The sequence below is a fragment of the Mus caroli genome, unplaced genomic scaffold (assembly GCF_978045245.1).
Source record: "Mus caroli unplaced genomic scaffold, Mus_caroli_1 scaffold_7, whole genome shotgun sequence".
NCBI lineage: Eukaryota > Metazoa > Chordata > Mammalia > Rodentia > Muridae > Mus > Mus caroli.
The window spans coordinates 65,588,857-65,616,615 of NW_028227262.1; the positions used below are offsets into that span (position 1 = coordinate 65,588,857).

At 47.0% G+C, this 27,759-nt stretch overlaps 1 protein-coding gene and 1 non-coding gene across 2 annotated transcripts; both read right to left on the minus strand.

Moving 5' to 3' along the window:
- Vax2 (ventral anterior homeobox 2) lies at positions 1-27,759 on the minus strand. The gene is made up of 3 exons (XM_021165758.3): positions 27,513-27,759; positions 4,891-5,078; positions 1-444 (listed from the first exon to the last, which is right to left on the minus strand). Exons 1-3 carry the CDS (start codon positions 27,757-27,759, stop codon positions 1-3), a joined length of 879 nt encoding a protein of 292 aa, XP_021021417.1.
- On the minus strand, positions 17,220-17,321 carry LOC115031347 (U6 spliceosomal RNA). The gene has a single exon (XR_003836988.1). It is a non-coding gene; the product is annotated as a U6 spliceosomal RNA (small nuclear RNA).

Consider the following 27,759-nt stretch of genomic DNA (forward strand, 5'->3'; position numbering starts at 1 on the left):
TTAAATGTCAGCTTTCTTGTCACTTTGGCCAGGGCTGCCTACTTTCTGTTGTTCTAGTCTGCTGTAGGGCTCAAAAGCCGAGGACCCCAGTTTGTAGCCGGCAGGCAAGTCCAGGAGTGGAGCTGAGGAAAAACAGATGGCTGGCAGAGGGGGTGGCAGAGGGGACGACGCCGAGGCCGAGGGCATTGGATTGAGGCGTGGGGAGGAGTTTCTGGGGTCACCCAAGGAGGTGCCCCTGTGGCTGGCAGGAAGGCCTGGCAGGCCAGGGGTCAGTGCTAGGAGGCTGGGGGCCCTGGGCACGGAAAGCAGCCGACCCTGTTCCAGAAGCCGCAGGACGTTGGAGGTAGCAAAGGCCTCGGAAGCAGAGGAGGATGCCCGCTTCTCCAGGTCTCTGCTCTGGTCCTTCTTCTGCTTGGTTCGGCGGTTCTGGAACCAGACCTTCACCTTGGGGCAGAGGGCACACAGGGGGAGCCAAAACGGGAAAGGGGCGGGGCAAGAGGCGGAGCCAAGAGAAAAGGAGAAGTTCAGAGGTGGGGTAGGGTTAAGGGGCATGAGTAGGGAGAGCAGGAAAGAGAAGAGCAGATTGTTAGTGTCCTCTCACACCAGCCTGTACTGAGGAGATGCGTCAAGTCTCAAGGTATAAGCTCCCCTTCCTTCACTGCCGCTCTGACGCTGACTCTGGCCCACAGGAGCCGATTGGCTTACAGCAGGTAGAGTTTACAGGTCCTTTGCTCTCAGCCAGGCGTCTGGTCTTAGACATCACTTATGTGTAGGTATTTACCAACTGCCCTTGGCCAGGACCTCTAAACTGTGATCCAAGGCAAGCAACTAATGGCTATTTATTTATGTTAATTTAGACAGGTATCCCAGACTGGCCTCGACTTTGCTATGCAGTTGAGGCTGATCTTGAACTTCGGAACCCCCTGCTGGGGGTTACAGTGCTGCCTTATAAGCCTATACCATCACATGAGGTTGTACACCTTGTTGGGGACATAACCCAGGGCTCTGTGCATGCTGGACTAACTGTCAACTGAGCTCTGTACCCTGTGTCACATGTACTACTCATACAAGAGCAGGGACAGTCCAGGGACAGCACTTGGCAGTGGAAGAGCAGGAGCAATGACCCAGAGCCCTGAAGAGAAGGGTCAGGAGCCTTTCTCATCCTCTCTGGCTTTCATAGGACCTCAGGGGTCCAGACCAGAGAGAAGGGCTCCAAAGTCATGACTCCTATGCTAGGAAAGGAACAAAGCCACTGTGGGCAGAGGAGGATATGACAATGACAAGGGGTGTGGCCAATGCAGAATGACAAAAGTTGGGAGCAGTGTGCCCCACTACTCCCTTTACTGGCCTATGTGCAGAAGGAGAGGAAGGCATGGGTTGACTCCCAGCAGTTGTACCCTAGAGGTGAGAAAAGGCTGAGGGTAGGTTGGGCTGGGGCTGGGACTGGGACCTGGGTTTTCATTTGTCATCATGTGTGGATTCTTAAGCCTGGCTGCACACAAATTTCCTGTGTACATTGTAAACAGTAAACCCTAGTGCCCAGTTCTCATTTTGCAACTTTCTGTCGGAGTTGGGTCAGGATGGAGGCATCAGAATTTCCAGAAAACTCCAATGTGCTGCTGGTAGAGCACTCCCAACACCGGTGCCTCTCTGTGTTCCACTATCAGTTCCAGGGCTTCCAGATGGAGGCTGCCTCATGAGGCTCTAAGTGCCCTGAACCATCTCTTCTCCTCCAAGAAGCCTTTGGTTTCTTCTGCCTGTTGTACTGATTCTTTCTGGCTCTTCTCTGTCTCTCTTCCAGGAAGTCATTGCTAGCTGACTCCTGGAGAGCCAGAGCCCTCTCCTGTGGGGTGTTTCCTGGGCATTACCTGCCCCCACTGGGCTCCTTAGTGCCTTGTATAGGGTCTCTGAGGGCTGCCATCTTGGACAGCTGGATCTCAAGGAATGCTTGGTGGCTTCATGTTCTGATACTGTACTGGGTCACCAAGGCCCACTAAGGCCCACAGCAGAAGAGGGTGTGGTTTCCAGGGCTGGGAGACCCCACCCCTGACTTCTCTTTGGGCCTGAGGTTAGTGCTCAGTTCTAAGGATTGTTCACTTAAAAATAAAAGTGATATTAAATAACAATTTAGATATCAGACAAGGTCTCCCTGTAATGCGCAGGATGGTTTTGAACTCTTCTTTCTCCCCAATCTCCTGAATGTGGGGTTGATGCTAGACGTTAATCTTTTAAAGGCTATGGGCTCTAACTGACTCTGGGGTGTGGAAGGTGGCTTTTGTTTCATTCCTATCCTAGAGTGGTCCCTCTAGTCTGCTGCTCTGGACTTCTAGAGCAGGGACAATGCACTGATACTGAAGACAACTGCTGAAGAGCCAGAGTAGCACTTTTTTTTTTTTTAAAGATTCATTTATTTATACATATGAGTACACTGTAGCTGTCTTCAGACACACAAGAAGAGGGCATCGGATCTCATTACAGATGGTTGTGAGCCACCATGTGGTTGCTGGGAATTGAATCCAGGACCTCTGGAAGAACAGTCAATGCTCTTAACCACTGAGCCATCTCTCCAGCCCTGTGGAACACTTTTTAAAGCAACTTGGTATCCCAGTGAGCACTGGGGCTTGGCAGCTTGTACTCAGCCCACCCATTGGCCAGGCGGGAGGAGGACCACTGACTCAGCCTCTCACCTTTCCTTTACTCAAACCTCATCTTTTCTCATTTCTCCCTCTGGGCATGTTTATTTAGGTGGTATGAGGCATACTTTCGTGTAAGTCCAGACTGGCCTCCAACTCACTATGTAGCCAAGAATAACTTTGAACTTTTGACCCTCCCACTTCCACCTCAAGAATTCTGGGATTACAGGTGTATCCCACCACCTTACAGTGCTGGGAATCCAGCCCAGAGCTCCACGCATGCTAGGCAAGCACGCTACCAACTGAGTCACATCCCCAGCCAGCATACTACTGTTAAAACACCAGCCCTTCTTTGGATGGGGAGGAGGGTCTGGCCTTTTCTTTACACAAGAGGAACTCAGTCCCCTCGAGATGAAGGGATGGTGACAAAGGGTGAGAAAGGGCTAAAAGGAAGAGAGAAGTCCCCAGCTTAGTCTGTCATGGTTCATTTCTTCCCAGAATCCTTTGTTATTTTTATCTGGGATCATCCTGGGTTGCTCAGGCTAGTCTTAAACTCTTGGGTCATGATCCTCCTACCTCAGCCTCCTAAGAACCTGGGACTGCAGGCTCCTGCCATTGTGCTTGGTACTCCCTGGAATCTTTGCTTCTTGAAAGCCAAGTGATCACCATCCAGAGGCACCTTTTTCTTTTGTTTGTTTTTGTTTTTTGTTTTTTGAGACAGGGTTTCTCTGTATTGCCATAGCTGTCCTGGAACTCACTCTGTAGCCCAGGCCTCAAACTCAGAGATCTGCCTGCCTCTTCCTCCCAAGTGCTGAGATCAGAGGCACCTCTTACCTGACAATATGTCTTGTGATGGTTTGAAAAGAACAACCCCCAAAGGCTAATAATATATTTGAGTGCTTAGCCACCAGGAAGTGGCACTATTTGAAAGGATTAGAAAGATTAGGTGGAGTTGTTGGAGTAAGTGTGGCCTTGTGGGAGGAAGTGTATCTCTAGGAGTAGGCTTTGAAGTTTCAAAAGCTAAAGACAGGGGTAGTCTTTTTCTCAGCATGTGGACCAGGAGGTAGCTCTCAGCTACTGCTCCTGTGTTGTGTATCCTGCCACGTTCCCTTCCATGGTGAAAATGGACTAAGCCTCTGAAACTGTAAGCCAGCCCCAATTAAATGCTTTCTTTCATAAGAGTTGTCTTGGGGGGCTGGTGAGATGGCTCAGTGGGTAAGAGCACCCGACTGCTCTTCCGAAGGTCCAGAGTTCAAATCCCAGCAACCACATGGTGGCTCACAACCACCCGTAATGAGATCTGGCGCCCTCTTCTGGAGTGTCTGAAGACAGCTACAGTGTACTTACATATAATAAATAAATAAATCTTTAAAAAAAAAAAAAAAAAGAGTTGTCTTGGTCATTGTGTCTCTCCACAGCATTAGAACCGTGCCTGAAGTCCTAAGCCATTCACTCCCTGCACCTTGAATGTTCTATGGCCTTTCCATTTTCCTTACACATGAATGATCCCTTCTATTGAAACTTGACTGTTTCTCCCGTCCCTTCTCTCCTCTCCTTTCATCTGTATATGTGGATTGTGAATATCCATGTCTATGAATATGGACATGTGTGAGCAATGGCCAACATGGTGAGATCCGAGGCCAGCCTAGGGTATTGTTCCTTGTCTTCCACCATGTTTGAGACAGGATTTCCTTGCTTTTTCACTAGACAGCAAATGACTGTGGCAAGATGGGAGTGGGGGCGGGGGGAGTCTACTCTATCTCCCACTTCCACACGGGGCATTGGGATTACAGTGCTCACAACCAACTTTTAATGTGTGTTCTAGGATTTGAACTCAGATCTTTATGTTTGTCCAACAAATACTTTTACCCATGGAATCTTCTCCTGTTTCTCTTCTTCCTTCCTTCTTTCTTTTCTTCCTTTCTTCTTTATCTTTTAAATGTTGTTTGCTTTGACATAGGGTCTCACTATATAGTCCAGGCTGGCTTTCAGGTCTGCATGCTTCTCCCTGCACTCCAGAGTGCAAGGATTACAGGTGTGTGCCGCCACTCTCAGCCCAGCCCTCCTGTTGGCACTGTTGGCTCTGTCTTACCTGTAGTTCTGACTTTTACCGTCATGTTTGTATGTTCCTTCCAAGTCATGCCCCTCTACATCAGCCCTTGGTTTCATACACTAAGGGGTTCCCCAGGTGCCTGGTGTTCACCACACACCAAGGAGGTCACCAGGACAGATGGGGGAAACTTGCCCTGGTTCTCACCTGAGTCTCAGAGAGGTTCAGCTGTCGGGCCAGCTCAGTGCGCTCTCGGCCCACCACGTACTGGCAGCGCTGGAACTCCATCTCCAGACGATACAGCTGCTCTGCTGTGAAGGAGGTACGGGTCCGCTTGGGTCGGTCGAGGTCCAGGCCCTTGGGCAAGACAATTTCCCGAATGGTCCCCTTAGCATCTGCAAGGATCATGAAGGGGGCCAGGTTAATTCACTAGCTGGGTTAGATCATCTGTGTCTTTTCTCCTCTTCTTCCTTCCTCTTCTTCACAGGGTTTCACTGTGTAGCTCAGTCTGACCTTGAACTCATGGCCTGAGAAGGTTCTATTAGGAATCCTCAGGATCCTGCCTGAATACTTAATGTCAGAGAACTTGCTGAGCCTCTCTGAGCTGAGCTTCCTCTGCAACCCCATGCAAGGACTATGTAATGGATATGGAGATATATGTATGAATGGATAGATAGATGGATAGATAGATGATAAGTAGATGATGGATAGATAATAGATAAATAGATGGATGATAGATATGTGGATAGACAGATGATAGATGGTAGATAGAGGATAGATAGATAGATAGACAGATAGATAATAGATAGGGAAGGAATGAGAGAAAGGTGGAAGAGGAAGAGAGAGGGAGGTAGACAGAAAAGATGAGGTGAGAAGAGGGAGGGAAGGAGAAAGAGGGAAGAGGAGAAGAAGGAGGTGGGGAGAGGGAAGGAGGGAGAGGAATGAGTAAGCCTCAACATAAAGGTTGGCTATCATGGCCTGGGCAGAAAGGACTCACTATGGCTCATCCAGAATTCTGTTCTCTCTGCAGAGTAAGGAATAACTGGAACAAAGAAGAAACAAGCCCTCAAGTCCAGAGAAGATGGATTAGAACGGAATGTGGTCAGTCGTAGAAGGCTTTCTGGAGACTCGGAGCCCTGCTCCCTCCTGGGGTTCATAGGAGGTTAGCTGATGAGAACAGGAGGGCAGATTTGGGACTGAAAACCCCAGGAGGCCCCCAACTGAAAACTGGTACCACCTTGCTAAGCTGCTGGGTTATCTTCCAGCCAGGGGCTTTAGTGTTTCTTTCATAGCCTCTCTGGTGCTTTGGAGTCCATTTTAGAAGAGCTAAAGAAGCTGGGCAGTGATTGCACATGCCTTTAATCCCAGCACTTGGGAGGCAGAGGCAGGTGGATTTCTGAGTTCGAGGCCGGTCTGCTCTACAGAGTGATTTCCAGGACAGCCAGGGCTACACAGAGAAACCCTGTCTCAAAAAAATGAAGAAGAAGAAGAAGAAGAAGAAGAAGAAGAAGAAGAAGAAGAAGAAGAAGAAGAAGAAGAAGAAGAAGAAGAAGAAGAAGAAGAAGAAGAAGAAGAAGAAAGAGAGAGAGGGAGGGAGGGGGAGGGAGGGAGGGAGAGAGAGAGAGAGAGAGAGAGAGAGAAGTGCCAAAGTCCTGTAGAGCATCACAAAGCACCCAGAAAGGGAAAATGCTTTAATCTAAGCTCCCCACCACTGATGTGAGATCTTTTAGCATAGACAATAACCAGACAGTGAATCAGGCAGCCCTGTACCTGTGGGATACATCGATCACAAAAGGGAACTAGCAGCAGTTAGTTCCATGGGAGGAACAGGGGCCTGGAAACTTTATCACCACCTCAGGACGACGGGGTGCTGCACCCCTGCAATCCCAGCTCTTAGAAAATGGAAGCAGGAGGGCCAGGAGTTCAAGGCAAGCCTGGCATACAAGATACCCTGTCTTAAAACAAACAAACAAACAAACAACAATTTAGCAACTAGTTAGCTCTTGTTCAGGAGCCCCTGCAAATGCCACCTCCTGCTGCAACAAGGACCCCCCACTTCCACCAGGGGGTGCAGAGGTGGTGTTTGCTGTGTGCTGGGAAGCTGTTTCTAAACTGGTCTATGTGCTAAGTCCCAAGAAGGCTGAGTGAGATGGGGGCTGTAGATACTGCTCAGCAGTAAAAAGCGATTGCTGCTTCTGCAGAGAACCTGGGTTCTGTTCCCAGCACACGTTGGGAGGCTCACAACACCTATAACTCCGACTTTGGGGACGGGGGGCGGGTCCTACACTCTCTTTTGGTCTCATGGGTAAACATACACATGTGCACATATGCCAACATACACATGTGCACATATGTCCCCACAGACACTTTCACATAATTACAATATTTTTTAAAGATTTAAAAGCAAGAGACTTGTGAAAAAGTCCAGAGGTGTGAGGGTGGGGCTAACAGGGTAGTGACTCTGGTCATAACATAGACAAGCCCCTGCCCTGGGCTTAAGTTTGAACCTTCCCAGTGTCTCCATGGAGATGGAACTGTCGTTTCCCACTTTACAGACGAGGAGCTAACTTTATGGAGGCCCCACTGTCAGTATTCAATAAACCCTAGAAACACCCTGACTATGCCCAGAGTAGAAAGATACTCCTGAAGTCCTCCCACTAGGGTGATATTAGTGGGAAGACTCAAGTTCAAGGCTAGCCTAGGCTCCATAGTGAGCCTTTCTCCACAAACGGTAACAGCACCAAGCAGGGTCTGGAGATGTAGGTCAGTGGAGCAGCTTGCCTAGTGGGCACAAAGTTCAGTCCCCAACATGCAAACACAGCTGCCGCCCACCCTTGCTTCACTTCATGAACACACTGTGGGTCAGGCTTAATATAGTAGCCAACAATCTCACTTTAGCAATGAGTCAAGAAGGAATCTTCTAGAGAAGATTCCCACTGTTCCTTTGGAGAGCACGTGACAGGACATCTGTTGGGGATGCTGCCTGCCGTGCAGCCCCAGAGGACTGTGGTCCTACTTTTAGAATCTCGGCTCCAGATAGGTAGCCTTAGCTGCTCCTTCTGACTCTCATGCCGTGCTCTGACCTTACGGCTCCCATTTGCCCCAGTGAATGTTCAACCCTCAGGGTGAGCTCTGGCTCAGGCCCATCTCACCTTCATGTTCAGTCAGCCCTGGAAGCAGGTGAGTGGGGGGGTGGGGTGATGTGGGGGTGGGGAGAAGGACATCACTACTGAGACGGGACTCCCTGAACCCTCCTGCCAGCCCAGGTCCCACCCAGGCTCTGAGCCCAGTATGTCTGATGGATGCGGTCTTCCTATTGGGGTGCTGCAGGAAACATGGGTCTCTCGAGACCACCTAGCACCTCAGGTCCAGTACTTTCCATATTCCAGAATAACAGCATTTATGACAACCTTGGGAAGGGCTTGGTAAGCTTCCACCATTGCCAGCGGTGAGATGAGACCAAAGGCTTCCTTCCAACTCTCAGAGAGCCTGTCAGCAAAGGTGCAGGTCTGATCAGTGTGTCTGCTGGAACAGGCAGGAGGAAGGTTGCTTATGCTTGGTAATGTAGGCTTCAAACGTTTCCTGGGCGGGTCCCTGAGCTACCCTGAGATTTCTGAGCCTGAACACCATGAGGTCAAGCCATATCTGGGTAAGTCCACCGCCACCTCTGTGGGTGACTAAGGTCAGCTCTCTCACTCAGGGCTACTACACAAGAAAGGCAACCCCTGCTCCACCACCGGGCATCAAGCCACACATAGGAGCACAGAGAAAGATGTTCTGCATCAGTAGTGTTCGAGGAAGCAAGTTAGAGCCACAGGGCGGTGCAGCTGTTAGAACAGAAGAATTTACAAATGCGGTGGTGGGAGGGAGGGGAGAAAAGCACGTGCCACAGAGGAAAGGAGGAAGGGAGGAGAAGAGGAGGAACACTGGAGGCCCCACAGGCGCCTGAGGACCCAGACTCTGGGCTTCCTGTAAAATGGTTCAGCCACTCTGGAAGCTAGCCTGTGGTTACTGAGTTAAAGAAACAACCAACAAATAGTTTTATTATATATATATATATATATATATATATATATATATATATATATATATATGGGTGTGTGTGTGTGTGCTTTGCTTGTATTCATGCATATACAATATGTGTTGCATCGGAGGTCAGAAGAAGGTATTTGATCTCCTGGAACTGGAGCTGCAGGCTGTTGTGAACTGCCATGTGGGTGCTGGGAATCGAACCCAGGTCCTCTGGAAGAGCAGTCATTGACCTTAACAGATGGGCTATCTTTCCAGAACCTGTTTCGTTTTCTAGATTGGGTCTCATGATTCTAGGCTGTCCACAAGTTCTGTGTAGCTAAGGTTGACCCTGAACTCCTGATCTTCCTGCTGGGATTCCAGGCATATCCTATGCCACCATGCCTGGTTTGTTTGGTGCTCTGAATTAAGCCCAGGGCTTCATGCATTACAGACTATTGCTCTAGCAACTGAGCTACACCTCCAGCCCCCCAAATTTTCTTTTATTGGCCTCCAAAAGGAAATAAGATGTTTTCCAGCAGGTGGCTGGTTGGAGAAACTATGCTAAAGCCATAAATGAGCTACTCGCTCAGTGAAGAAGGGTCACGGTTGATAAGCTTGGTGTGCACAGTGAGGAAGCTGGGCCTGGAGAAAGCAATGGCTCAGTGGTTAAGAGCACGCACTGGTTGCTCTTCCAGAAGACCTGGGTTCTAATCTCTGCACACTCATTTGTGACTCTAGTTCCAGGGGATCTGATGCCCTCTTCTGGCCTTCCTAGGTACTACATGCATGTGGTGCACAGCTGTACCTGCAGGCAAAACACTTATTATATATGTGCAAAAATAAAACAAATAGAAGTCAGTCTCCAGATGCTATGTGCACATGCTTCTGATTATATAACATCAAAATGTTATTAGGAAGACGGAGGGCAGAGCAGTGACTGACAGAGATTTGACAAAGAGAGCATTGCAAAGCTCTTTGCAAGCCAGAAGCGCTGGTTTGTGTGTGCATGTGGTTTTAATTCCAGAAGTGCGTGGATCTCTGTGAGTTCAAGGACAGCCTGGATTACATAGGTACAATTCCAGGACAGAGATAGGCTCAGCAGTTAAGAACACTTGCTGCTCTTGGAAAGGACTTGGGTTTGGTTCCCAGGAGCCAGGTCAGAACTTGCCTGTAACTCTACCTGCAGGGGACCTACCTGCCTCTGGCCTCTGAGGGCACCTATACTTTTGTGCCCATACCACACAGAGACATATACAGAATTAAAAATAAGTCTTTACATTTTTTTAAGAAAGAAAGGAAAAAGCCCTTTGTGGTAAGACAACACGTCTGTATTTCAGCCGTTTTATGAACGTATGAGCGTGACAAGGGATCACAGGACTGCCAGACATAGACATGAGAGACAGTGCAAATAGATGGAGCTCGGGAGGCCTATGGCTGTTTCTCAGATTGTCCCCCTCACAAGTTTCTTTGTGATTTTTCTTGTTTGCTTTTTGTTTTGCTTTGTGTTTTTGAGGCAAAAACTCCCGAAATCCCGATTAGCCTGGAACTCTCTATGTACCGGAGCTGGTCTTGAACTCCTGACCCTCATTGCTCCTGGCTCCTGAGTGCTGAGATTACATGTGTGCAGCACCAGGCCTGACTCTGTCTTCTGTCCTTGATAATGTGCTGTGAATATTCTTAATGAGGGAAGCCAGGCTGGGTGGTAGAAACTCGAGATCTTTCTGCACCGGTTGTACATCTTCTTGTGGCTCTATAAGGATTTCAAAATATGAATTTAACCACAGCAGAATCAAACAACAAAGCCAGGGGACTGGGTTGTCACCAGATACATAGATTCATCCATGGAGAGAGAGGGCAGTAATGGTCCTCTGTGTCTCTGTGTACCCCGAGGCTGTAAGATGGTTTAAAACAGCACATGAGAAATGCCTGCCATTTCAAAACTTATTTTAATGTTTACTAGGAACAATTTAACCCAAGTGTAGGTTAAATTTGAATGAAAATGTGCCCCATGGGTTCAGATGGTTGGGTTGAACACTTAGTCCCCAGTAGGTGGCGATGTTTGGTTCTAGGAAGTATGTCACTGGGAGCAGGCTTTGAGGTTTCAAAAGCCACTGAGAGTTCCCAGTACACACTTTCTGCCTAGTGATTGCAGTTCAAGATGTGAGGTCTCAGTTTGCAAGTCGAGCTGTCCTGTCTGCCTGTTGCTATACTTCCCTGCCAGGATGGTGATGAACTCTGCTTCCTCTGCAACCATAAGCCCAAATAAACCCTTTCTTTTATAAGTTGCTTCAGTCCTGGTGTTTTATCACAGCAACAGAAAAGTAACTAATACACAACAATTTTACCTGGCTCAGATGAGGCTAAAGCAAATATTCAGTTTTAGAGCCATAGAGATGGCTCAGCATGTAAAGGGGCTTGCTGCCAAGCCTGATGACCTGAGTTCAATTCCCGGAACAGACACACATGGTGGAAGAGAACCAATTCCTGAAAACCGTCTTCTGACCTTCACACATACCTCTCCCAGTTAATAAATAAATGTGCAAAAGTGCTCTATACTAAAACACTAAGTAAATAAGTGGACTATGGTTATGTCAGAAACGGAATGTGCTCACATGGCTGTGCCAGAGAGCAGTAGGATGAAGGGCACACTCAGGCAATAGGATGGAGGGCACACTCACTGCCAGACATGTGTGTACAGTAATGGGCTATGGTTAGAGACATTCTAGAGCTATCCACCACCACCACTCTGCCCCAGATGTGTATTCCACTGGGCCCAGAAGAGGCTGTCTGAGCCCCTGGAGTGGAGTTAGAAGAAGTTGGTTGTGAGCCATGCAAAATGGGTGCTAAGATTCAGGTCCTCTACAAGAGTGGCGAGTGTTCTTAACTACTGAGCCATTCCTCCAGCCTGTAAGGGACATTCCAAATGAGGACCTGTTACGGTGATAAGCAAACTTAAATATACTGGTGACTACAAATTATTTATTTAGAATAAGATTAAGTGAAAATTTCCTCATGCCATTATGTTTCAAGTGAGCAGATCATCAATTGCAAAGTGGTGAATTAAGGGCGGGAGAGATGGCTCAGCGTTCAGAGCACTGACTGCTCTTCCAGAGGTCCTGAGTTCAATTCCCAGCAAACACACGATGGCTCAGTAATGAGATCTGATGCCCTCTTCCGACAGCTACAGTGAATTTACATGCATAAAATAAATAAATCTTTTTAAAAATTGGTGAATTAAAAATGGTAAAAATTAAAAGGGTGTCTTGACAGTGGTGGCACATGCCTTTCATACCAGCACTTGGGAGACAGAGGTTACACAAAGAGATCCTGTAAGGATGATAATAAAAAATCTTTTCAAGACATCCACAATGTTTCCCCTCAGGAAAATGGCTGAACACACCGTGAGCCATACTATAAAATATCTAACACACTGTGGGCCATACTATAAAATATCTAACATACTGTGAGCCATACTATAAAATATCTAATACACTGTGAGCCATACTATAAAATATCTAACACACTGTGAGCCATACTATAAAATATCTAACAGCAGTGAAAAGGGATGAGGTGATGATCGTGTGAGCTGACACTGAGTATAAGAAAGTAATATATAGGGCTGGTGAGATGGCTCAGTGGGTAAGAGCACCTGACTGCTCTTCCAAAGGTCTGGAGTTCAAATCCCAGCAACCACATGGTGGCTCACAACAATCCGTAACGAGATCTGACGCCCTCTTTTGGTGTGTCTGAAGACAGCTACAGTGTACTTAAATAAATAAATAAATAAATCTTTAAAAAAAAAGGTAATGTATAAGATAACACATTTAGGATGGGCTGGAGAGCTGGCTCAGCAGTTAAGAGCACTTGCTGCTCTTACGGAGGTCCCAGCACCCACACGGTGTCTCAGCAACCATCTGTAATGGGAGCTGATGCCCTCTTCTACTGTGTCTAAAGATAGTGACAGTGTACTCATTACATAAAATAAATAAATCTAGAAAAATACTATACTTTTGAAATACATTGAAATATATTGAAAAAAACACTACTGTTGAAAAATAGTACAATTCTATCACATTTATGTCAATAAGGACAATCCTAACATATTCAACCATTCAATTCATATTTATCATTGTATCACTTGTAGAGTCTGAGGACACAGGAACCAAGAAAGTAGACAAGGTTCTGTATCCACAGGTCCTGTGTCAGGATGGGGGAGAAATAATACATTTAAATTATTTTTAAATGTTTTTAATTTTAAATGTCTAAATTTAAAAATAAAAGCAGCCAGGCGGTGGTGGCACAAGCCTTTAATACCAGCACTTGGGAGGCAGAGGCAAGTGGATTTCTGAGTTCAAAGCCAGCCTGGTCTACAGAGTGAGTTCCAGGACAGCCAGGGCTACACAGAGAAACTTGAAAAACCAAATAAATAAATATAAAAATAAAAGCATTTATTTTAAAATATATCTAATTATTTTTCAATAAAAAATTAGTCTTAAAATGGGCAAAGTAACAATGGGAGCAGAGAAGATAATTAAATAAACCAGGAAGCTTCAATCGCAATCTCCAGGCCAAACAGGGTCCCTCGGCCTGTCTCACCCAGGACCCTGAAGGGCTCCCTGACGTCACTTCCTACCTCGTCCCTTTCTGCTTGAAGCTGTGTGTGAGTGGTTCTGTTATTGTTCATCTTCCCTTTGTCTTTATGAGACAAGGTCATGCTGTGTAGCCCAGGCTGTCCTTGAGATCAGCAGTCTCCCTGCTTCGGCCTCTGGGTTTACAGGTGTATACCACCAGACTTGGCTTTAATGTGTTGACTTCTAGGAAGATAAAATTCTTTCTGCCTTGATTCAGAAATATTATGTTGCCACTATAAAAATTCCTTGTGGAGAATTCACCCTCAAGTTTACTGGGGAATTTTAAATAGTTAAGATGAAGTCTTTCAAAAGGAATAGGCAAGATTCAATATGTTAGAGACACCTGTCCAGCCAGTTCTATTGCAGGACTAATTAGCCTAGCTCATCAACAGCTGAATGGACAGAGAAAATATACTGCATATTACACAATGGAGTTTGTGCAGCCATAAAGGAGAATCAATATATGAAGTTTGCAATAAAATGGATGTAAACAGAAATCATTGTATTAATTGAAATAAGACAAATCCAGAATACAAATCCAGAATATAATATGTGTGTGTGTGTGTGTGTGTGTGTGTGTGTGTGTGTGTGTGTGTGTGTGATATAAAAGTACAAGCAAGACTAGGGGAACAAATAGGAATAATGAATGGGGGAGAGATGGAAGGGAGGCACATGGATAACAGACCCACATGGTTTCTGCTCTCCCCAGCACCGTGGGTGCCTCTAAAAATGGTTCTGTGAACTTATCACCGAGGTCAATGATTACATGACTATACAAATCATCACACTAGAGCTGGGCGTGGTGGTGCACTTGAGAGGCAGAATCAGGAAGATGTCTGTGAAAACAAGGCCAGTCTGGTCTATATAATGAATTCCAGGACAGCTGGAACATAGAGAGAGACTCCATCTCCCTCCCTCCCTCTCTCTCTCTCTCTCTCTCTCTCTCTCTCTCTCTCTCACTCACACACACACACACACACACACACAAAGGAGACATTTCTTACATCACCACACAGCAACATCTATCACAAATCGAGAGTCACTAGAGTGGTGTGACTCTGGAAAGAGAGTCTCCAAGCAGAGCCACAGGTCCTCAGGGATCTTGAGTGTCTACAAAGATGGCATTTCATATTGGTTGGAGGAACGGCAGGGCTGTTAAAGACCTGGGTCTTGGACAGTCAGCTCATTGTTTGGGATAAGCCGATCCATCTGACATTGCATGCATACCAAATTAACACTTAAATGTGAAAAATAGAGCTTCAAAAATCAAAGAAACACATGCGCATGCACACACAGGCACAAAACACAAAAAGGAAAACAAGGACCAAGGAGACTAATTATGAGCAAATTCTTCTGCAGGAAGTGAGAGAGTTAAGCGCAGAGACTCATAACACGCAGAACAGTCAGAACATACCCAGATGCTCAAAACCAGGGCCAAAACTGGGCAGTCCGGTGGAAAACTGAACAAGTTATCCAGAGGAGACGCAGCACAAGCGGCAAATTAAAAGAAAAAGTGTGGGTGAGGAGATGGCTCGGTGGCTAAGAGTGCTGCCTGTTCCTTTAGATGGCCTGGCTTTGATTGCCAACGCCCACATGGCAGCTCACGGTTGTCCAGAATTCTAGTTTCAGATTATCTGATACCCTCTCCTGATTTCCATGGCCACCAGACACACATGTGGTACACAGACATTCACTCAGGAAAAACTCCTACACATAAAATAATAATAATACTTAGTAAATTATTTATACTTTATATTATAGAATTATGTTTTATTGGGTATTTTATTATTGTATTTATTGTAAATATATTTTGATATATTGATTATATATTTGTTATCTATACTGTAAAATATAAGCTTATAATATATTGTTTTTTTATTGCAAATAAACATTTAATGTAAAAACAAACGTTTCTTTTAAACTGAATTTTCTTACATCTATTGTACCATTCAAATGCTTTATCATCTTACATGATTTCTTCAAAATCTGTTTTCAAGGGTACATATAGAAAAGCTTTTTTTTATAAATAGAACCAAAGGGCATTTTAGCTTTTATTATAAATTGACATAAAAAGTTTACTCAACAGAAATAATTTCATTACAATATATTGTATTTTAATATAATATATTATTATATAATAATAAACATGTATACATAAAAATAAACAAATAAAGCTTTAGAAAAAGATAAAATGGGAAAGTGCTCAGGCTCAGGGTGAGTCAGAAAGGGGCGGAGAGAACAGCTCGGGAGATTGTTTTCAGGTTGCTGAGACATCATTATTTTATTCCTCAGACTAGGAAATTGCTGGCTAGAGTCAGGGCAATTAGGTTCTCTGAGACTGTTAATAGAAACACAAATTCATACAATATGAGAAGTACTGGGGTTTGGGGGCACAACTGCAGCTCTATTCATAATAGCCATGATATGGGTTCTGCCTAGGTGCCCATCAACAGACGAGCAGATAAACAGAGTGTGGTAACACAATGGAGTTTTATTCAGCCATAAAGAAGAATTAAACTGGGCACCAGTGAGAGCTCAGTGGGTAAGGCGTTTGCCATGGAGTCTGGTGACCTGGTTTCCATCTCCCGGATCCACGAGGTGGAAGGAGAGAGCAGACTCACAGGAAGTTGTCCTTTGACCTCCACACAAGGGCTGTGACTTGTCATGCATGCACACACATGCACATGCATGCACCCGCATGCACACAGAGATAAACAAATGGAATTTTCAATTAAAGAAGCATGCTTTGAATTAGTCAGTTACCAGAAAATAAATGTGACTGGAAGTTGTTGTATTAATGGGAGTTAAATGACATTAAACAGAATCAGAAAGACAAAGGACACGTGTTCTCTCTCGCTTTTAGGTTCTAGAATTGATCCTATTCGCTGAAAACCATGAAGAAGAAAAACAGAAAGTGGGGTAAAAGGGGAGGGAAGAGAGGGAACTAAAGGGAGGGATTGAGGCTCCTGCTAGGATCAGAGTGTGCATTGGAGAGCCATGTTCTGTGTGAAAACCAGTACCGCATAAAATCAATAAACCAATAAACAAGCAAACAAACAGCAATAAATACACAGCCCTTCCTGGAACCCTTGAAGAGCTTTCCATCCTACAGCAACACTGGAAATTTGACGAAGTCAAATTCATCCTAATGTGGTTCCATTAAAACAAGCAAACAAACAAAAATGTGTCAAAGCTTGGTAAGAGGAGAGAGACTGATGAGTCCAGAGAGCCCTTGGCTTCTCTGGAGCAGTTAGTCAGGATGAGGACTGTCCTCATCGACTAACCTGCATGGACATTCACCAGACATGGCCAAGGGCAGCAGCAGGGATGTGTGAGGTTGTGTGGGTGTGTATGCATGTGCGTGTTTGTGTGCACTTTTTGTTTGTACAGTAAACTCCCGGTGTGTTTGTGCGTTCCCACTTGGGAGCACTCTGGCAGGATAAACACCTCCCCCTCTGTTCCCTCTGAAGACTAGAAGTTGATCAGAGTAGGAAAATTTCTCTCACCATCCTAGGTATAATTTTTTTAACCCCCAACCCTGTGCTGAGGAAGACCCTAGCTCCTTGAGCACACAGGAGAAATGCTCTCCTGCTGTTCTCCCAGCCTTCACCCCAAACTCTCAGACACTTCAGCTGTGTGTTTGTGCGCATATTCAAGGATTCAAGCGAATGCAGATCAAGTTGTTTAGTTAACAATTTCCTAAACAATGCAATTTCATGACTATTAACATAGCACTTGCAAGGCATTGGGTGTCCAGGGTAAGGACAAAAGACATGAAGTGTGGGTGGGCCATGAGCAAGCCCAGCACCTTCCCTCCTTCCCTCCTTTCCTCCCTCCTTCCCTCCTTCCTTCCTCCTTCCCTCCCTCTTTCCCTTTTTTTTCCTCTTTCCCTTTTTTAATGTGAAATGCTTTACAAATGTTCATGTCACCCTTGCACAGGGGTCATGCTAATCCCGGTGTCTTTCCAAGTTTATAATGTGTGTGCTGATGCCACACCCAACATCCTTTTCATAAGTGAAAAGTGTCTTCCTGTGGTGTGTGACAATTCCGGCATTTCCTTCCCCCCCCCTCTCTGCCCCTCCCTCCGTCCCTCCCTCCTTCACTCCTTCCTCCCAAGTCTAATCAGGGACTAAATTCTAGAGTCCCCAATGGAGACAGTCATTAGATGTGTTGACAGTTTCAACTCCAATTCACACACAAAATAAATCTCAGAAAGATTTTAAAAAAGAAAAAGACCCGAGGGATGTCTGCAACACAAGCCACAGAAAGAGGGCTTGTTTCCTTAGTGTATAAATAGCCTTTCAAGGCTGGAGAGAGAGGCTCAGCCACTGATAGCATGTCTGTTCTAGCAAGGTCCCCAGGTCCCACCACCAGCACCCACATGGTGGCTTGAAAGCATTCATAGGCACACATACATACAGGCAAAAAGTAATCTTAAATTTTTAAAAAAATGCTCTTCCAAACTTGAAATAACAGAAGCCAATTCAACACGTAAATAATTAATGCACAGTGGAGAAAATGAAAATGCAGAATACCGAGTAAGACAGGTCTAACCTCACTAGCAGCTTAAAACTGTGGTTTTGTTTGTTTGTTTGTTCACCTGAAAAGGTTTTACTCTAAAAGTTAAAGAATGACATCAGTTAGGAGGAAGCAGTGAATGACTTATGTATTCTTGCTTGCTGGGAACACGAGCTAGCGTGTGTTTTTAGAATTTTGCGTCTAGGAATTTATCTTGTAACTGTAACCGTACCACGCACCTGTGAAATGATCTGTGATTGTAGGCATGTTGTTATGACGATTTCAAGCATATACAGAACTAAAGAGAACAGTACAGTGGCTGGACACTGTCCAGTGTTCACTGTCATCATGGCAGGGACAGTCCTATTTCTTTGGTATGGCCACATTTTTAAACAAAATATCATGCTACTTCACCCACCAAAAGAGTACTGTTACTGCAATGAACATTAATGTCCATGTCAAGTGTGGTGGGGCCACCTGCAACTCCAGCACCCAGGAGGCTGAGGCAGAAGAATTACTGCAAGTTCAGGGATAGGCACCATTTTAAAACAAAGCAAAACAAAATGACAGCAAAACCCAGGCAACAATTCTTTAATACAGTGAAAGATCTCACAGGCTATTATATTTTCCAAAATAAGATTAAAAATAAAATGATTGGTTTAAGTTAAGATGCAGCTTTGGGGCTGGGGAGATGGCTCACTGGCAAAAGCACTTGTTCTGAAAGTTCAGGGACCTAAGTTTGAGTCCCCAGCACCCACACAGAAAGATGGCTTGTGCCTGAAACCCTAGCACTTGAGGTCAGAAACAAGTGGATCTGAACTCATCAGCCAGCCTGACAGATATGGCGAAATGTCGAGCTTCCAGTTCAGTGAGAGACCCTGTCTCAGGGCAATTAGACAGAAAGAAAGAGCGAGGACAATATGCCTTGTCCTGCTCTGACCTCTGCATGTACTTGCACCAGGTGCTGCTCAGGGCATGCATTTACACACGCACACAGAGAGAGAGAGAGAGAGAGAGAGAGAGAGAGAGGGAGAGAGAGAGGGAGAGAGAGAGAGAGAGAGGGAGAGAGAGAGGGAGAGAGAGAGAGAGAGGGAGAGAGAGAGGGAGAGAGAGAGAGAGAGAGAGAGGGAGAGAGAGAGGGAGAGAGAGAGAGAGAGAGAGAGAGGGAGAGAGAGAGGGAGAGAGAGAGAGAGGGAGAGAGAGAGGGAGAGAGAGAGGGAGAGAGAGAGAGAGAGAGAGAGAGAGGGAGAGAGAGAGGGAGAGAGAGGGAGAGAGAGAGAGAGAGAGAGAGAGAGAGAGAGAGAAAGGTTAGCATTGTAAAAAAGAAAGAGAACCAACCTGAATACCCATCAATAGGAGGTTAGTTAAAAAAAAATAACATGCCACCTACACACAATGGCACAGTGTATAATTTATTCAAAAATGAATGAAATCATTCTAGATATATTTCCACACATATTTGCTAAATGAGAAAAGGAGTTTATGAAAACATTGCATGACTTTGCATACATAACTCATATGCGTATGCTTTTCAGTTACTAGAGACATCCTTGGAGCAGACATAGATCACAAAGGAAAGTAAGGGAACTTACCAGCCCCCATCCCCCACCCCCCACCCCCCACCCCCCACCCCCACCCCCCATATATGGCAAGGCAAACTGGCCTGATGGACTTTATGACTCAAAGACATCATACTGCTCAGAAAACAAAGGCCATCACAAAACTGAGAAGCAAGCTATAAACTAGAACCACAGAAGCACTGAAAGCAATGGTGTGTGTGTGTGTGTGTGTGTGTGTAATACAGAATCTCCATGAGCCAATATGGAAAGGAGTGTTTGAAAACACTGTCAAAAGGAAGTCAGCAGCAGCCACTGGGCTCACAGGGGAAGACACTCAGCTTCCTTAACAGAAGTGAAGTTAAACGCCAGTTACTCAGAGTCTCAAAGATCCACAATATTAAGGAATGGGCAAAGGTAGAAGTGAGAATTACTAGATTTTTTTTTTCAGAATAATTTGATAATACCTATGTCCATGCAAATAGGCCATGTGTGGTGGCTTTTACACACAATGGGGAATGGAGACAGAGAACCCAGAATGAGAGATCAACTTAGCTACATAACGAATTTTAGTTCAGCCTGGGCTACATACACGGACTGTTTTAAAATGCCAAAACCAGGGGGCCAGCAGATGACTCAGCTGGTCAAAGTGCTATGCTGTCAAGCCTGAGGACCTTCCCCTGGGTTCCATTCCCTGGTTCCACAAGGCAGAGAGATCTGACTCTGAACTCCAAATGTTTACTCACATTCACACATGCAATAAGTAAGTAAGTAAACAAACAGACAAACAAACAAATATGTAAAAACCAAACCAGAGGCTGGAGAGATGACTTAACAGTTAAGAGTATATTACTCTCTTGTAAAAAGAGCATACTGTTCTTGCAAAGGACTAAAGTAAAGGGTGGTTCCCAGTTCACAACTGTAGTCTGTAGCTCCAGCTCCAGGGGACCCAGTACCCTGTTTTGGCCTCATGTACATGCACATGGGCACACGCATGCACACACAGGCTGGAGAGATGACTTAACAGTTAAGAGTATATCACTCTCTTGTAAAAAGAGCATACTGTTCTTGCAAAGGATTAAAGTAAAGGGTGGTTCCCAGTTCACAACTGTCTGTAGTCTGTAGCTCCAGCTCCAGGGGACCCAGTACCCTGTTTTGGCCTCATGTACATGTGCACACGCGTGTGCACACATGCACACACACACACACACTGAAGAATAAAACTGTAAAATATTTAGCAAGAACAACTCACCCTAAATCAACAAACTTAACAAAATAAAATAAGTCATAAGAAAGGGCTAGGAAAACCTAGGGGGCTTGCCCAGCATCTGGGGTGCAGAGGAGGATGTGGAAAAGTAACTGTCCCCTCATTCTTGTAAGGAAAGTAAATTGTCACCATCAAGAGCAGTTTGGAATTAACTTTCAAGTTATAAACATAGACACCCTTTGACCCAGTAACCCACTTTGAGGAACTCCCTCAAAGAATTTACCCACCAAGTGGAAATAACTAAACATAACAAACAAGACAACCAAGTTTATTTACTGCAGAGTGTATGCAATAGCAATAGCCCAATGTCCATTAATTGCACACTAGCTATGTGACATATCCATACAAAGAAAAACCATACGTTTGTTAAATACAGGCAAGGATTCTTTATATATAAAACGCAGTGGAAGGAAAATAAACACATAGCTGTATAGCTGTGCAAAAACACGCAAATGATCTAAAAGAGTGGATTACAAGGCAATGAAAATGGCTGCCATCTTACCTTAGAATTTAAAAAGGAGGTGGGGACTGGGGGTTGTGAGAAGGCTCAGCAGATTCTAGGCAGAGATCTGGGGAGATACAACCTGAGTTCTCTCCCCAGGACTCAGACTATAGGCAGGAACAAGCTCTTGACAATTGTCTTCTGACCTCACAAGAGTGAACACACACACACACACACACACACACACATGCTCGAGTGTGCGTGTGCGTGTGTGTGTGTGTGTGTGTGTGCGCGCGCGTGCCAGCGCAAGAAAAAAATGTATAATAAAACAAACAAACGGGTACGTGTGAAGGAAGTTTTGGTGAATTCCCCACTTGACAATTAAATGAAGCATTTTAAATATGTATGCCTTTCAAATCAGCACTTTTTTCACTGAAACATTAAAAATATCTACACAAAGCCAGGGGCCTTAGGAGTTCATTTCACTGTATTTACACTAAATCAGACCAAGTGCAGGTCCTTCCCACCCTACATAATTAGCTTACTCAATGGTCAAAGGACACAGAGCTGTTGGAACTGCAAATGCCCAAGGCAGTTTAAAATTTTCACCGATGACTTTCTAAATAGCCTGGGGAAAGTGCGTGGAAGGGCAAGGAGGTGGCTTCTGGCGTTCTTCCCCCTCTGCCTTCCTGTGAAGTGTGTATTCAGAAATGAAAGCCTGCTAGGCCATGAAGCTGAGTGCGGCCTGCCCGAGCTGGACCTTGAGGACGGGATCCTCCCTGCAGCTCCAGAGTTGCCGAGGCCAAGCCTCCAGGGAAAGAGGGAGCCACTCTTTTTTCTAAGACATCTGGGTCGGTGGGGTGCAGACTTATCTAGTGGTTTCAGCTAGGTCGTTCTTAGATTTTTGTTATTGTTGTTGTTGTTTTGACCTTTGTTTTACTTTTGTTTTTGGTAGACTTGGAGGCTGATTGAAGCTGAGGCAATCTTCCGGTCTCTGCCTCCTATAGCCTGCTGGCATTACCAACCCGGCCACTACTCCGGGTCAGCCAGTTTTGGCTATTTTTGCTGGTCGAGACTCGTAGAAGCATCCGCTGCGGCTCTGCACTTCCTAAGACCTTGCAATAGACTCACTCCTATGCTTTCTCAGCGCTCCCTCCCCAACTCTCTGTCTCTGTCTCCCCCCCCCCCCCCGCCCCGCCACACCCATCCCCTCTTGCACAGGCACACAGGTGCACACGAAAAAAAAAATTAAGGTTGTCCAGTCTTAGTTTTTAACGATTCTCGAAGTTAGAAAATTTAAAAATAAGATGCTGTCAATCTCATAGTTTAACAGTTAAGCTACGTGCTTCTCCTGTCCACATGAATGTGTAACGCAAAAAAAAAAAAAAAAAAAGGAATTTCATAACATTCGTTTGGGAGTGGTCATTAACCGTCTCATGCCTAGAAAATAGGTAAAAGTAACAAATGGACATTTTTCATTTATTTGACAAATGTTTGAGTGCCTGTTGTGGGCTGGGAACGGAAAAATGGCGTAGACTTAGCAGACATGGTGTCCACCTCTCCTACTCGGTTTCTACGGGCACTCAAAAAATAAAATAAAATAAAATAAAATAAAATAAAATAAAATAAAATAAAATCCAGGAATCTGGCCCCCTGCTCTCCTGACGCTCGATCGATCCTGACGCTGGATCGCCGCATGATCCAGGAGTCCAGTGCGGGTCAGTTTTGCAGCCATGAGTCTTAAGAGACAGCAAATCTCCAGGCTAAGATACATCGTAGGCTCAATCATGCAGGTACACAGGGGTACACAGACGGAATCAAGAAGAAAGGAGCGCATAGCTCAGAGAGCAAAGGGTTTGCTAGGGCAGTGCCTCTTCAGGCTGACACCCGGCTTCAGCTCACAACCTCGAGGCCTGGACTTGATTGCATTCATCCTTGACCAGGAAGGCCATATCTGTCCCAGGATCGCTGGTCCCTCTACGCAGTGTCCAGACCGCTGCAGGCGTCTGCAGGAGGTGGAAGAGCCTTAACCGCCATTCCAGATTCAAGGGAGGACGAGCCCCGCTCTTAGGCTACCCTGGGTCTCCGGGGGAGGGCTTGCTGGCCTCCGCGTCACAGACCTGCGTGCAGAACAGGAGCCTTCACAGTCTCCCCGGGTCTCAGGAGAACCAGGTTCTCTCAGTTTCTCTCATATTAAACAAACTGGAAAAAGGACAAAAACAAAACAAAACAAAACACCCCACAGGCTCCCCCTGTCGCCCCCGATTAAAATGGAATGGGAGAAATGTATCCAACCAGGAGAGGAACCGGAGGCAGAGGCAGTCGAGCCATGGCGTAGGCCTATGCGTGGATAACCTTTCTCATGGATGGTCCCTCATCGTGAAGATGAGTTTGGAGGCGGAGCCCGCCTGCACCTCGATCCATACTCCCAGTTCCAGCATTCCAAAGATTTGTCCTCAGCACCCAGTCGTTGGGTCCCTTGGATTTGGGGATCCACCGCGACTATGGAGAAGAAAGCTCGAGAGAACAGAGCCATTTAACTCGCCCCCACAGTTTTCTGAAAATGAGTCTTGGGCGGAATGCCACAATGCCACGTTCTGCCACCTGCTTCGGTTTCCTGTGGGGTGAGAGGGTGGTTAGAACATAGAGGGGGGAATACAGACCCAAATCAAGGGCAGCACAAACCAGCGGTGAGAATGTGGGTCTCCGGCCACCCACAAACGAAATAATAGTGAAAATATAAAATGAAACAACCACTGAAAAAAGCTAAAAGGACTCCTCACAAATACTAAAAATCTTAAGAATTAAACTTCAAATTTTCCGAAAGCGCGATTTTCTAAACGGATCTACAGCCCACAACAAATCGAGCGTATGCGGGGCAAGGTTTCCGAATGTATCCACAGACTGTGATATGGAGGCCTCCTCAGAGGCCTGGGATTGGTTGGGGCTTTGCCCAGTTCTCTGCAGTCCAACGCGGCCTGGGGTTTGCTGCACAGCGCCTGCTCAGCAGGACCAGGCCTGAAGCCTGGAGGTCTTCCAGGCTCAGGGGCCAACTCCAAGTGACCATTCTCCTGGGTTCTCTGTCACGGCTGGCTGAAGGTTTTGAACGGCCAAGTCGTGCTCACAGTTTAAGCTATTTCAAGTCCAAGGTTTGGTCTTCTCGGGGACCCCCGTGGACCTCTGAGTACCGGGAGCATGGGTCCAGCTTCTGCTCCAGGGCGTTTTAGCTGAGCGGATGACTATCCGGGTGGATGACCGGTGCTTCTCGGAAGGATCTGCCATTCAGAGGCAAAGGCTATGGGAGACTAGAAACGGGGCGTCTTGTTTGGAGACCTGCCGAGGGGGCAGCAGGCTTCAAGGGGCACTCCTGACAGAGAAGATTATTGGTGCCTCTTGGCATTGACCTTAAAACTGTGGCGCCTTCGCAGATCTATCAAAATCAGTTGAATTCTCTTCCGGGTTGCTACGGAGAGCACCAGGGTCTGAGGCAAAGGTGGTGGCGGTGGCAGGCTTGGATTACGAATTGTAGGGCTCTGTGAACTACACTTTTCCCTCTTTTGGTCCCAATCCCGCTCCACTAAAAGAGTCAGCGTAGGCTTGGCCAACTGCAGCGTGAGAGCAGAGTTGGAGGCCCCATTCCTTCAGTTGTCACCTTGTTGAGCATTGGTGATCCCCTTCCAAGACAAAACAAAGGGTTCTTCCCACACTACCGGATATTGACCAAGGGATGGGCACAAGGGATGCCTTAGAGACTGTGGCGTCCTGGAGGAAGCCTCACTGTGGAAGTCATCTTGGTGGCACAGTATTTATGCCAGCGGCTGGAGACAACGCTTCCATTTTGAAGGCAGGGTGAGCAGACCAGGGGGCCTTCCCAGGCTACTAGCTTTGTATTCTCAGAGGAAATCTGAGACATTGGCCAAGCAGGGTTCTTCAGATGGTCTGACTCTCCTTTACCTCTAAACTGCTGGCTTTGCACAGCAGCTCATTCTCTGGGGCCACGATGTGTGTGTGTGTGTGTGTGTGTGTGTGTGTGTGTGTTTTGCGCGGGGGGGGGGGGAGTAGTTAAGAGAGGTTTCTGACTAACACGTCACACCATTAGACAGAATCTGCAGGTCACTCCAGTGCTACCCCACTCCTTCCTTCCACAAATATTTACCAAGAGCCTGCAGACTGTTTTCTGTGACAGCACCTTGGATCCTCAGCCAGCTTGCTGAAGAGGAGGGAATCCTGGAGGCAGGAGGTGAGACAGCAGTTCTGCTCACCTCAGCCTCCAGCTGTCCTTGGCCTTTCCAGTGCTAAAAGCCTCTCTCAACCAATCCCACACCCGGGGGTGGGAAGGAGGGTGAAAAGAAGTGGAGAGGGTGGGGTCATTTCTTATGCCCACAAAAGCTCTTAGAAGATATGAGGGGGCTATGTACTCAGAGAACCAGAGGACAGGGTAAAATGTACTAAGGAGGGCTGTTAATTTTGGACAATGAGGGCTTGCCTTTCCCAGTGTTGGGTTGGCTTTACTCATGGAAGCCTCTACCCTCAGCTGTGGTGGGGCTTCGAGCAGTGACTGACACGGGTGACCCTGCCTAGGAGGGATTAGCAGTAAATGACATCCCGGCATTTCAGGCCTGTAATGACAGCCTTGTCATTAAATGGGGGAGGGGCAGAGGGATTTACGAGTTCTGCATTTGCTTTTTATTTCAGTCCAGTGGGTAACTGTATTTGTATTTAATATTTCCATTATATTTTACAAATGTAAGGAAATTACCTTGTGTGGGTACATTATAAAAGTAGACCCCTGAAGAGGTACCCGGGCAAACTGACATGTGCGTCTCTACTTGACTTAAATGGCTCTATCCCAGAGGACAGAGGGCCATGTTTTACTCCCACCTCTGCAAGTCTGCACCAGAGACAGTCCCACTGATGCCCACGAACAAAATTTATTTGTTCTACATAAAGGTTGGTAGAATGGAGGAAGGTGGTGTTTGGGCGCAGAACTCAGTCATCCTGACCAGGGGAGATGCCTATTCTTAATGCATAGCACTGGCATGGTCCTTACCCTAAGAGGTAGTGTGTCTTCATTTCTGGAAGGCTTGCAGATTCCCTCAACGAAACTCAACTGGTGGTCGCTCCTTGTCCTTAGAACCCCTCAGATGACAAAAGGGAATTCATATTAACCCAGGTAAGTCCTCACACCTGCCGGGATTCCTGGTGGTGTAACTGTCTTACACCATCAAGCGGGGTCCCTAGAATGGCAGTAGCCACCCAGCCTTCCAATGACCACACCTATTCCCAGGAGTCCCTGGCGGCGTCTTAATTTAAGAGAGCTTCCTGTACCTCCATGCCCTGCCCTAGCTGGCTCTCAGATCCCCAGGGCCACTCACATGGTGGCAGTGGTGGTGGGGGTCAGGAAAGTTGTACTCCACCTGCTCTAAGATATTGACTTGGGTGATAGAAACCTAGGTTTTCCTCGGTAAAAGAAAGTTGGTTACAGGCCTCCTGAGGCCTGTGGGAGGCAGCTGGGGGAAGCCAAGAGAGTGAGTCCGAAACCCCAGGATGGCGGAAAAACAACAGGCCTCAGGCCTGGGATCCAGTTGACCACAGGACCCGAGACTTCTTTCTCCAAGTGTCTACCTGGGAGAGGCCCAGACCCAGGATACTGGCATTGGAGGTTTGGATCTGGATGAGCGATGGCAGGAGAGTGCCGGGAAAGCAAGTTCGTCGCGGGGGTTGGAGGGGGATGGGTGAAGGGGCTCCGACTTCGGGTGAGGGCGGGAGGAGCCGAGGAAGAAAGCGTCGGCCAGGCCGGGCGGAGGAGCGCCGGAGCCGGCGGTGTCCAAGCGAGTGGGAACTGGAGCAGCGGAGCCGTGGCAGGGCAGCCTACCCTACCGCCCACCCAGCCATCTCTAAGTCTCAACCCACGCAAAGCTAGGTGCTGGGAAATAAGGCTGGGTTGAGGCGGGGAAGCATCCGACTTCCTGCGTGGCCCAGCCTTCCTCAGCAGCTGCCCACTCGGGTCCCTCCCAATCCTGTCCCTACAGCGCGCGCGTGACTTTCTCCGCCCTTGCTCCGAGAACCCCGGCGCGGAGGCCCTGGCTCTCGGTGTCGGGCTCCTCCAACTGATTCGTGTCCTTACTACACCAACCAGCCCGGATGGGCCTAGAGAGAGAGAGAGAGAGAGAGAGAGAGAGCGCACCGGTCCAGCTGGACGAAACAAAGTCCAGCCCCCTGCTTTGTCCCCCGCGTTCAGCTCAGTGTCCCGCACACAATAGGCACTCGGAGTATTTACAGGATGAACTACCGAATGAATGAACCACTGTATGAACTGAGAGATGGACGCCGTAGGGATGTCGGAGGCTCCAGGAAAGGCAGCTTGGTGGCCCAGGGAATCAGAGCTGCGGCTGTCCCCTTACCTCGTACCAGGATGCGGCGGCAGTGGTCTGTCTCACCGAGCGCCGGCTGTCCGTCGCTGTCCCCTCCGCTCTCCCTGGAGCCCGCAGGGCTGGAGGCGGAGGTCCCAGCAATTTCCCTCGGACTCGCGCTACCTGTGTCAGCACGCAAATCTTCCCCTCCGCGGTGCTCTCCGTGACGCCCGCTGCGGCCACCAGGCTCCTCCCGGCGCTTGGGGCCGCGGTCCCGCTCCGCGCCCCCATCGCCCAT

Bases quoted from the DNA above. Each gene is read 5' to 3' on its own strand.
- Vax2 (XM_021165758.3), bottom strand. From the start codon at position 27,759: ATGGGCGATGGGGGCGCGGAGCGGGACCGCGGCCCCAAGCGCCGGGAG. The intron at 5,079-27,512 runs GTAAGGGGACAG...TGATCCTTGCAG, and splicing joins CCGCCGCATCCTGGTACGAG to ATGCTAAGGGGACCATTCGG. The intron at 445-4,890 runs GTGAGAACCAGG...CTCTGCCCCAAG, and splicing joins TGAACCTCTCTGAGACTCAG to GTGAAGGTCTGGTTCCAGAA.